The following is a 12,957-nucleotide window of genomic DNA, read 5'->3' as shown; positions in this document are numbered from 1 at the left end:
ATGTAATACTAATACACTGATATAAGCCTATCAGGCAAACGCACTAATTCAAAGTCAATATTTAACTGTTAGATGTAAACATTACTGACACAAGTAGGTACCTGTAACAATACTTAAACTAGAAAAAAACAGTGCCCTCAGTGGCAATAATAACTTCAAACTCTTTATAAACTATTATTGTAAACTACTATAAAACACTATCTAATACTATATATATATATGTGTGTGTGTGTGTGTGTGTGTGTGTGTGTGTGTAACTATGAGCAATATACTAACTGCATTGATGACCAGACAAGCCTGCCACTCATTGAGTGGAACGGGCAGGTACTGTAACAATGAAGCTCGCAGTTCTGATCAATGTTTACCAAGTCCAGTCCTGAGCACACAAGAGGAACGGGAGACATTAATCCTTAGCCTGGAAAGTGGCTACAAATCCCCTTTGTCCTCCAGGACCAGAGATCTTCACACCCAGACAAAACCAAGGACCACTTGGAGCTCTCAGTCCAGCAGGGGGCCATCACTTGTAGTATTGTAGAATCGTCTCTCCCCTTGGTCCTCCGTCCCAGATGCCCCTAGAGAATCGAATAACAAAGTCCCAAATTATCACACGTAACAGCAATATTAAAGCATAGCGTTCAGCCATTCTTTGAATTGCAATTGGAAGGGTTTTCATACAATCCATGTATATTTTGAGCATAAACAAATGCTGTACCATCTCTGTAACCTCCTGCTTTATAAAGCCCCACATAGGAGTGGCACCGCTAGTCTGCACCCGGACACAGAGGAGCGGAATGCACTACATCGTTCAGTAGTTATCAGTACCACACCATAGGCTAGGTACTCAAATACAATTTATATATATAGCCAAAAGTTTTGCATCACCTAGTAGAATATTAGGATGCAGACATAATTAAAAAAAAAAAAAAACCTTAATCCATCTGTTTCTCGTTCCAGCGTCACTTTCTTGTTCCGGCGCCTCTCCCTCTCGTACCAGTGTCTCTATTTCTGGAGTGTTGAATGTCTGTTTTTATTGGGCAGCTAATTAACCACAATGAGTCTAAACCAAACAACAAAGAAAACAAAATATAACGAGACAATTACATACATAACAAAACAAGTGCAAATAATTACATAATTAGTGAAACTTAACCAATATGTGAAAACAAAACTTAATACATGCAATTACTATTTTCTACTTTTAGTCACTTGTGTCATTATGTATTTTTTCTGACGAGATACAGTAGGAGAGGGTGCACCTATCAATTTTCATTTCAGTGATATACAGTTCTGTTGTAGTGGAATGTTATGGGAGACCTAACAGACCCATTTTAGATTGATACAAATGGCTTGTGCTAATGATCAATAAAAACAGCATCAGAGATATACATAATCAGATACATATTGTGATAGGGCCTGGGGCAGGGTCGTGAATGAGAGGTATGTGAGGACAAATTTGCTGGCCCTCACACTACTGGAAACAAGATGGCCAACCCGACGGAAACTACAGCTCCCTGATGGCTATCGGGTGGGAAATGACGTCACCCAGGAGAGGGGTAGTTGGGATCAAAAAGGGCTGGCTCACAGCATTAAGTGAAGGAGTAGGAGATAGCTTTGTGCTGGGAAAGAGAGTTTCGTGTTTTGTGCTTTTGTTTGGTAATTACCCGTAAGTTGACCTGGATTGTTTGACTATTTTTGCTTGACCCTGGAATTGTGTTTAGAACCTTTATACGTGTATTTCTGGAACAGCACAAATACAAGATCTTACCTTGCAGAATGCAAGAGAAAATGTAAAGGTGATAGATGGAAATAAAATCCAAAATGTATCCTTATTTTTCGATGAAACAGGGATTGTTATACTGAGTGGATAAGCTTGGGGTAGACGTGGTAGAACAAGTGCTAGTACCTGCTATATATAGGGTTACTGTGTTAAATTTGGCACTTGGGATACATTTTAGGGGGACACCTGGGGGAAAAGAAAACCAGAGACCGGCTGTTGAGGAGGTTTTACTAGCCTGGGTTATATACTACTGTGAGCAAACATTGTGGGGAGTGCCCTGAGTGTCAATTGACCACCCCAAAACCAGCCTTTAGAAGTCCTTTAATTCCCCTATCAATCACAGAAACTTTGTTTGAATGGATAGCAATGGATTTGGTGGGTCTGTTGCCAAAATCAGCTAGGGGTCACCAATATGTCTCGGTAATTATGGACTATGCAACCTGATACCCAGAAGCCATTCCCCTTTCGATAATGGCCACCAAGGGGATAGCCAAAGAATTGTGGTTGCTATTCAGTCGAGTAGGACTCCCAAAAGAGATATTGACTGACAGTCGTACCCTGTTTATGTCACGCATTCTGAAGGATCTTTGTGGAATGCTGAACATAAAGCAATTGAGAACCTCAGTTTACCATCCTCAAAAGGACAGCTTGGTTGAAAGTACTTATTAGAGGAAAAACCTCAGAATGGAGTGTGGTAACCAGTGGTGTACCACAGGGATCAGTATTAGGTCCTCTGCTATTCCTAATCTACATTAATGATTTAGATTCTGGTATAGTAAGCAAACTTGTTAAATTTGCAGACGACACAAAAGCAGGAGGAGTGGCAAACATTGTTGCAGCAACAAAGTTCATTCAAAATGATCTAGACAAGATTCAGAACTGGGCAGACACATGGCAAATGACATTTAATAGAGAAAAGTGTAAGGTACTGCACGCAGGAAATACAAATGTACATTATAAATATCATATGGGAGATACTGAAATTGGAGAAGGAATCTATGAAAAAGACCTAGGAGTTTTTGTTGACTCAGAAATGTCTTCATCTAGACAATGTGGGGAAGCTATAAAAAAGGCTAACAAGATGCTCGGATACATTGTGAAAAGTGTTGAATTTAAATCAAGGGAAGTAATGTTAAAACCGTACAATGCACTAGTAAGACCTCATCTTGAATATTGTGTGCAGTTCTGGTCACCTCGCTATAAAAAAGATATTGCTGCTCTAGAAAGAGTGCAAAGAAGAGTGACCAGAATTATTCCGGGCTTAAAAGGCATGTCATATGCAGACAGGCTAAAAAAATTGAATCTGTTCAGTCTTGAACAAAGAAGACTACTCGGCGACCTAATTCAAGCATTCAAAATTCTAAAAGGTATTGACAGTGTCGACCCAAGGGACTTTTTCAGCCTGAAAAAAGAAACAAGGACCAGGGGTCACAAATGGAGATTAGAAAAAGGGGCATTCAGAACAGAAAATAGGAGGCACTTTTTTACACAGAGAATTGTGAGGGTCTGGAATCAACTCCCCAGTAATGTTGTTGAAGCTGACACCTTAGGATCCTTCAAGAAGCTGCTTGATGAGATTTTGGGATCAATAAGCTACTAACAACCAAACGAGCAAGATGGGCCGAATGGCCTCCTCTAGTTTGTAAACTTTCTTATGTTCTTATGTTCTTATGTTCAACAGAACTTTAAAAAGTATTTTGCGGAAGGTAATCAATAAGGATGGGAAGAACTGGGATTGCATGTTGCCTTATTTGTTATTTGAAATTAGGGAAGTACTGCAAGCATCTCTGGGATTCTAACCCTTTGAATTTTTATATGGCAAGCACCCTAGGGGAATATTAGACATCACACGGGAGACCTGGGAGCACAAAAGCACCCCTTACAATTACGTGATAGAGTACATCAACACCATCCCAGGTGGCTATTTATTATAATCTATTTGCATCTCCAATGTGTTCATAAAGTGTTTATTATAAATTATACTCTGTATAGGAGAGGTGGTCAGATTAATGATTACACAAAATCAGTACTGCATCTCTGCCAAGCCCCACCCCTTGTTCGCTTTATTTTTCACATACCTCTTTATAGACGTGCATACTGATAAATCCTCTCCTGATCACTCGTTTTATCACCAAACTCCTCAATAATGTGATCCAAGTCATTATTTTATTACTATAACATCTCAAAAAGCTCTGCAAATGTCTGTGATATTCTTGGATGAAGCAGCTCTCCTGGTTTATGTCGGTCACTGTATGGTGCAGCTAGGGCTGTTGCTCACTTTTTTTTTCTGTTTCATTCGGCTCCTATGGTCTCAGCTGCTATTGCTATGCTCACACTCTGCTTTTTTTAGAAAAAAACAACCGGTCTGGATACTCGGACGCCATAACCTGTCGAAGATACACAGGTAAGTCGAAGAGCGCAACTTGACCAAAATTTACAAGAGACGAAAAATGTCTTTTTTTTTTTGTTGGTCTCTGGACATGAAATGCAGAAAAGCTAACTACGGCCTGTCCCAGTTTGTAACCTGGGATCCTTTCCAACTTTTAGCATTACAGCCTGGACCAGACTGTATTGAACTTGGACGTTTCAAGCAATGTGACACGTACATTTTATTAACCTGGACTGCGTGGCCTGTCAACTTATTTACCTGACGTTTCCAATTGTACCTACTTAGTTCGGTTTCTGTTTTACGTAACCGAAAACAGCAAACGTTGCTAAATTTATGTTATAGTTTGTGTCTCGGTAGTTCCTTACTCTTTACTCATATTGGACAGGTCTCAAGTAACAAAGAAACGACACCATCAAGCTTCAAGTTCGACCCCCCCCCCTGCTGAGGGTCACCGATAAATTATATTAGATAAACGTAGAGAGTTACACAGGAGTATTTCACAAATAAGATTAAATGAGACATATCCTGTCCAGGAGTCTAATTCCTTGCTGTATTTTTGTTTAGCATTTAACGTAATCTGTACATGTCTCACTGGGACGTGGCACACATAAAAACACAAAACACAAAGTACATTAGACAATAAAATGTTTCAATGAATGTGTTCATAAAGTGTTTATTATAAATTATACTCTGTATAGGAGAGGTGGTCAGATTAATGATTACACAAAACAAATCGTAAATGCATTACTGTGGCAGAGTGCCCTGCCCCTTGTGTATTTTTGTGTTTTGTGTTTCATGTTGTCTGTTATATGTATTATTATAGTGGTGCACAGAGTGTAGGTTATGTAGCACCGGTAATGTAAAATGTATATTTGTATTTAGGCACAGGGATTGCACAATCACTTCACATGCTGATTAAAATGTGTATTAGATTCAAGTGAATGACTGACTAGCAATCGAGTCTCAGTACAGCAGTGCACGATTCAAGTGAATGATGTGCAGTTGTGCCGAGATTCAAGTGAATGATTGATTAGCAATCGAGTCTCAGCACAGCTGTATAAAAGAATGAAGCTTTCATGCTCCCTGGGCTGGGTGTGCAGTGAGGAGGTTCGGGGTAGAGAGAGGAGACTTAAAAACAATAACAATTGCTATGCATGTTGGGTAAGTGTTCGTTTTGTTTTGTTTGTTCAGTGGGTTCTGATTTGATAAATCTTTGTCTTAAAAATAAACCAGCGTAACAGCGTATTCCCTTCATTTCACTCGCAGTGCTGTGTGTTTCTTCCGGCTCTGACGTCACAGCTCAGGCCAGCTTACCACAATTACATATATACTTATTTATCACCCCAAATGTTATTATCAAAGATTTGTTGTCGAAAGGGGTTAGATAATACAAAACAAAGAACCTTTATATAGTGAAGTAGTGAGTCCTCTGAAGATCTATGTAGTCCTTACTTGTGTTGACTCCCTTTCTTGCAGTTCTCAGCAGCCCTCTTGTTTTGCATATGGTTGCATGTTTAATTAGTAAGCCTTGTGTAAGTGTCTGCAATTAGCACACTGATGATTAATAAAAAACCCTTTATAGTCCCATTTAGCCAGAAAAACTGCACAATAAGGTATAATTAATGCATCATTAATAAATCATAGTTGATTAACTAAGCATTGGGTTTTACATTAATTCCCAGCCACCTGAGCACCAGCAATTTTTCTATTCCAAACGGAAAACTGAAAATTAGACAAGACACTGCACAAAAAATATGTATTCAGCTTCATGTCAAGTGCTATTATTGCTAAGGAAGCTTTATATATTATTAATGCTGGGCTAACTGGATTGCTACATGTTTTGACAATAGTGTGAAGCATTTCACTTCAAGCTTGTTCAAACAAGCATAGATGTTGTGTGTCTATGGGCATGAGTTTCTGTGGTGTGTGTAACATTGGAAGAAAACTTTGACAGTTTTTCTAATATCAACCATAATAACTATTAAACACTCAATGGTGTTGAATTTAGAAACACTTAAAGAAACTAAAATTCAATGACAAACATTTTGACAGGAAGTCTTTTTCAATGTCTTTGACACTTCCGAAATGTCATTTCTTTAAGTATTTCTCAATTCAAGACCCTAGCTTGACTGGTTTCAGCACCCAAAACTTGTAAACATTAAACTAAGTTAGACAGAATTTATAAAGTTTCCTGAAAACTGGAGCTTGAATATAGAGCTCAAAACATAAGAAAGTGAATCCCCCTATAACTGACTAAAAGTTTAATCAGGTAGAAATTATATAGGGATAGTGATATTATAAAATTCTAAAACACTGTAGAGCAACTTTAGGACTTATTTAAGAATAGTACAATGTTTCTGTTCTATAATATTACTCTACATTATTGTACACATTTTACCATAATATTAGAATAGTAATATAATAGGATTCTATATCAATCGTTTATGAATATTGCAATTTTTCCATAAGTAATCTATAATATTATTCTACAGTGCAAATAATTGTCCCTCTTATGCCAGGTTGAATCATACTGTTACAATTGTACAGGGGATTACTCTGGTTATATTTTATCTGCTCTACATCCTATGGTTTTACCTAAGATTTTAAAGTTATGGATGAAGGGTGCTTTATATTTATATTATGCTGTTAACCCTTGGTGTAACTAATGTTTCAAAACAGTATTAAGGGTGTGTGACAGAGAAAGAATACATTTTGGTTATAAATCTCCCTCCTGACCTATGAGGGCACTGGAGGTGGCTGGATGGCTTGACAATTCATTTCCAGGGATAGGTGGAAGTTGGCCATCTAGAAGGGGGTAGAGCTATGGTACACCAAGTCATCGACCCAGAAGGGAAGCAATGTGGCAACCTTGGATTGGAGGAGAAACGGTTGCACTTGCTAACCAAGGGGGCGTGACTGACAGTACAAAAGGGGACGCAGCAAGGTGATCTGTTCCTTTTTGTTATGGTTAGAACCGCTAAAGGACTAGTGTAAAATAACTGTGAGTGTTTAGTGTTTGTTTGTTTTGTCAAGTCTAATTGTACTGTTTGTTATTTATTAGATGGCTAACACGATCCGGAGCTGTCGCTTAAGGCCAGCACAAACCCAGAAACACTTTACCATTGTTCACAAATAAATTGTAATTTCACCACTTGCACGTTAGCACTCACTGTGGACTTCTGATCGTGCGTGTGTGTGTGTGTGTGTGTGTGTGTCTTGTGTGTGTTTAATACTGTGTATATTATTTCAGGACTGTAACCCAGAGTTTAATCAGTGCAATGCACATTGCTGTGTATTGCCTGGAATTATTGTTTATATTCACATACAACCTGGATTACAAACCCTCCCCAAATAAAACATTGTCTGGCCATTGCAATTACTTGTTGTTCATTACTTGAGCAGCGCATCATGTCTACACCTGCGCACTACAGCCATTTTGCCACAGTGAGCCATCTCAATTCCTTCATTGTGACAATAACTTCTGGTTAAACTGGTCAAAGTTTACATTAAATTCAAATTCACTCAAACGTGGTTGTCACTTGTCTTATAGAAACTAAGTAACAAAGCCCATCAAAGCTGATATGATCCCAATACTTAGTCAAGTCAGGTCTTCAAGGATCCTACTGACTCAACATCAACAACGTGGCTTGCTAACCCATTCCATACAGTAACTTCACCACTCTGTGTTCTCCTGCCCTCTGTTCTAAATCTTCTCTTCATTTCCAGCAGGGTTCCTTTGTCCTGGGGGTCTATTCTGCTCCTCAAGTATTGGCTGTGGTTAACTTTGTCAAATCTGTTAAAGATTTTAAAGACTTTAATCAAGTTACTCATAATCCTAGGCTAAATAGATGCAGTTCCCTCCATATATCATATCAGTAAAGGGATAAAAAAAAAAAAAAAAAAAAAAAAACCTCTCTGTAAAATTCATATTATGTTAATGTTAACCGGGATTCTTTTATGATTGGTATGATGAGTATATTTATTGACCTTTAACATATTAAATCTTTTTTTTTATTTAAACTTAAATAAATGTTCTGTTTTGCTGAAATAATGTAAGTGATGTTGTTTGTTTAAATATGCATCATTAATAAAAATAACATAATTACCAGACTGTACAACATTGGAATCTTGGTGTTGGGTTCAGCACCCCTTAGGCTTCAAAAGTCTGTCCACAAAAGTAGCTTTAAGCATGCATTTCACACTTAATACCCTTGAGGACTGGGTTCACCTGCATTACAAAAAGAAAATGTGTTCTTGTGTTTATTGAGTGTAAGGGAAAGACTGCATACTAGTCCACAGGTGACCACAAACACACATTTCACTGTACAGAACTCTGTACTGCTTCTGCTAAGTCTTCTGCAAAGCCTGCTTGCTGAAGCAGAAGAAAATAATGCAACAGGAGTGTGACGGCTCCCTCTGTGGGAAATTTAGAGACATTGCCTTTGACAGAGTATGGATCAGAAAATAAGCTACTGGTTAGGAGGAGATTTAACAAAAGCTTATTAAAAACTAAATGCTGTTGATAATTTCAAGCTGCTATTTCACAGATGGCTCGGTAAAAGTTCAGAACAGAAGGTAGGAAGAAGTGAGCACAGATTTAATAAAATGATGCGGGAAATGTAACACTGGCAATTCAAAAAATATACTTTGTATGGCAAGCCTTGGATTGCTGACAGGCTTATAATTATCAACATTTTTTATCAAGAGTCAATTTTTCAAAAAATTACATATCAGGAGCAACGTTAGTGACATACTAATATTGCCCTCGAGGTTTAAGGATGATTGATGCAACTGGTTATTTGCTTGATGCATTCGGTTTTAGTATCTCAAGAGTATCTGTATCTAGAATATTTTAGAATGACAATTTTAATAGACTTGTACTTAAAACTATATCTGAGAAATTTTTACATTAGTTATTTTAAAGAATAATGTCAGTCTTAATGGTTTACAGTACAATATAGAAATGTTTTGTTTTAGTTAAATTCATTTAGTTAAAGACAGATTAGCACCAATCAATCACTAATGTTCAAGCATTGTGAAATAAAATTATTCTAAATGCAAATATATGCAAATACATAAAAAAAAAAAAAAAAAAAAAAAAAAAAAACAATGGCTTACAATATTCGAAGGGAGTCAAAGTTAAATAAAAATCTGGCAATTTTTCCAAAGTATACAATTTGTCCCATTTTATCTGCTAGTTATTCAATGAATGTTACAAAAACTACGACATAAATAATCCACTCAGAAATGCAATTAAGTTGCTCATTTTGTAACATTTACATTTCAGAAAAAAAAGACAATTCTTCAGCTGTGTATTTATCAATGCTGTAGTCCAGCATGGCTTACCATTTATTATTTCCCTGTCACAACAGTATGGTACACACTGTATTGCACCCTGATGTAAATAAGGGAACATGTTTTGGTAAAACATACATACATAATTTGAATACATACACTTTTTAATGCATAGCTGGATTTCCAATAGCAAAATTATCAATTACACTTATTCATACAATATACTGTAATACCTCATTTGTTTTACAGTAGTAATGCATTTAGAAAGACACATTCATATGAGAAGTCTTTGTCAATATCTTTATCATAGCATACATTGCCTATTTTGTTTTTTTGTTTGCTTGTTTGTTTTTCGGTCCAACTAGGAATCTTATTATATTAACTTATTTTCACAGATATATTTGCATTTGTTTTCTATTTGTGTATAATTTCTAATTATATTTACTAAATTAATGTTAGTTGTTTTTTATTTATTATTTCTTTACAAATGGCAATATATGTACATCAACATATCTGGTGATAAAAAATAGTTTGGTTTCTTTGTTAAGTATTTACATTATCGGGAGCATCTTTCAAGAATAATTTTGTTAAAAAAGTGGTAAATTGTCTATTACACCATTTTTTATTAAACTGTTTTCTAAACCAATTCCAAAGACAACTTAGAGGTTGAGAGGTTAACGAAACTCATCTCTCCTCTATCTTAATAACAATATTCAGAACAAAAATATGTTTTTTGCCATTTTATCACAACACATTTTTAAACAGAATTATAAATATTCTTAAAGAATTATAAATAAAAAAAAAATGCACAAAAAGATACACAGGTGAACACTATGTTAATACTCATCATCAGTGTACAGTGTTGTTTGAAAATCCCTTCGCCACTTTATAATGCTGCTGTAGAAAAAAAAAAAAAAAAAAAAAAAAAAAAAAAAGTCCTCACCGTTTTGAAAGATGCCAAAGGGTATTTTGTGCATCATGGACAGGGCCCTTTATTACTGAAGGTGGTGGTCCATTAATCTTGTTGTGCTTCACTGTTAAGTTCCAGCCCTTTGTTATTCTACATCAGCACTGAAAAGTAACCAACTGTATATTTATCAGCCCAACTGAGCATCTTTTACCTTGATATAATTGATAGCATAACTCTATGACAGCGCTGCAGAAACTGGATATACTGGTTTTTATACCATGCAGATCCTAAATTAGTTGTTGAAACTGCTAAGGGATCTGAATGGAATGGAAACCCAGAATGGAATGTATGTCAGGAACCAGTTGGGCACTACTGCTCTATGGATAAAAGATAAGATCTTATGCTATTTAAACCAGAGGTTTGTTCCACAGGGTAAATCAGCAAGAACAGCTACTGTATCTCGCTAATTAACTGTCACCCAATGTAGCAAGTCTAGAGTTTCTTTAGTTTCTATAATATAGTTTTCTCCAGTCATCTAGTTGCCTATTTGGAATCTCTCTGGCTGGTAGGAGAAGAACCTCTCTGTGTATTCCTCAAGCTCAGCAGAGGATCCATTCTGTAGATAGGAATAGTTCTCTTGGTGGAAATGCTCAATCTGATGGTTAAGCCATTCCCTCTGTGAGCTGCTCCTGTAGCGCTCTGTGTCTGTTAGGATGCTGTTCAGGGCCACGATGTAGCTGAGGGCCATCTGCAGGGTCTCATACTTGGATAGCTTCTTGTCCTGTCCCCACTGAGGCACCACCTTGCGCAGCCGGTCGAAGGCGGTGTTCAGACTCTGCATCCTCTTTCTCTCACGGGAGTTGGCAGCCATTCTTCTCCTGGTCACTCTCTCGACCTTCTCGGTTCCAGGCTCACAATTGGAAACTGTTTCTGAGCCAGAACCAGAATCTACACAGCTTGATATGTAGGATTTCATATTCAAACTCTTGATAAAAGCAATTAATGCAGTTTCTGTGGGGAGGGAAAGCAAAGCGTTAGAGACTTAATATAAGTTGTCCAATTGAAAATAATGTATTTCAAACAGTTGCACTTTTTTTTTACTTGTGTATAAATCTGGTTCTAAAACTTGATTTTATTCTTCTAGCTGCTGAAAACAGTTATTTTACTAATGGGAAATGTACTGATAAACTCACAAGTACAAAAATATATTGTGAAAAATTTCCATTTGAATTAGGTTGTCAGTGTCATTATAGTTGCTTTAATAATTAAACATATAAACATTAGAAACTCAAGTTATTAAAGATGGGATGCAAACCATTGTTTTTGTATAGCAGCTCCACATTTAAAATGCATCCAAAAGATTGCTCTTTGAACAATTTTTAAAGAGAAATATCCAAAATAAAAACGTGAAACAGGTGATAGACCTTAAATTATTTACTTACAGTAAATAAATTAAATTATTACTTACAGTAGTTTGGTTCTAGTTTTGTGGGTGTATCAGTTTTTTTCTCTCTTGCCAATTCAAATATAATATTTTTAGGGAAGCGTTAACTAAAACAATTTCACACAAACCAGGATTTACTGACGGGTAAATGATTTTCCTAATCTCATTACATTTTTGATATGTTTGTTTTTAAAATGCCCCATCAGTATGGTCTTGTATTCATTCATAATCATTAAACCATGGTGCTGTCAAAAACCTCACACTTTTACCAGCATCTCCAACATTGGAATGTATACGGTATACTATGCCAACTACAACTATGACGAATACGACTAATAATAATAATAATAATAATAATAATAATAATAATAATAATAATAATAATAATAATCATTGTAAGCTGTTGTAATAACATTTACAAATGTTATATAAATCATAAAGAGCAATATTTGGTTAAAAATAACATTACAATATCACCTTTTCTTAAATGAACATCATTAATATAGTAAAATTGATATTTCAATTAGACAGTACTGTGTAAAAGTGATTAATATCGACAATTCTGTGTTGTTTTTAAACTAGCAGCAGAACATGGTAAGTTTCTTTTTTATATCTATTAAAATATAAAATTTTTTCAAAATGGAAGTACCTTCAGAAACGAAAAAAATACCAAATATATATATATATATATATATATATATATATATATATATATATATATATATAGTAATATTCTAATGTTCAAAGCACTGATGTAGTTGTTGTGTTGTGGTCTCCCACTTTCAAAAAGATTTTTTTAGGAAAGGGTGACTCTAAATAAAGTCCCTTCTGTTATTGAAGTTCAAGCTGATAGTTTTGCGTTCAGATCCGCACTCAGCTCTGCCAGTTCAGAAAAGCAAATCCACACATGTCCTAACATGTGATGAGTCCTTCCTCTGTGCTGGATATCCACAGACTACTTTCCCTCATCTTGCTAAAGGAGGTATATTTATAACTAAGGATGTGGAGATGAACAGGTGGCAGCAGGTGGGGTGGCTTCCCCATGGCTTCATCACTGAGCTACCCACTCTATGAAGCACACACACACACACACACAAAACATATAAATGGGAACAGCAGTCTTGGGACTTAAGCAGTAGTCG

At 36.2% G+C, this 12,957-nt stretch overlaps 1 protein-coding gene across 1 annotated transcript; it reads right to left on the bottom strand.

Annotated features, from left to right (window-relative positions):
* Nucleotides 1-10,906: 10,906 nt before the first annotated feature.
* On the bottom strand, nt 10,907-11,347 carry LOC121321673 (protein atonal homolog 7-like). The gene has a single exon (XM_041260663.1). The coding sequence runs from the start codon at nt 11,345-11,347 to the stop codon at nt 10,907-10,909; it is 441 nt and encodes a 146-aa protein (XP_041116597.1).
* Between the last annotated feature and the right edge of the window lie 1,610 nt (nt 11,348-12,957).

This window comes from Polyodon spathula, chromosome 10 (genome assembly GCF_017654505.1).
Source record: "Polyodon spathula isolate WHYD16114869_AA chromosome 10, ASM1765450v1, whole genome shotgun sequence".
Classification (NCBI taxonomy): domain Eukaryota; kingdom Metazoa; phylum Chordata; class Actinopteri; order Acipenseriformes; family Polyodontidae; genus Polyodon; species Polyodon spathula.
Note: the sequence above shows the minus strand (reverse complement) of the source record. Positions and strands in the feature narration are given on the sequence as shown.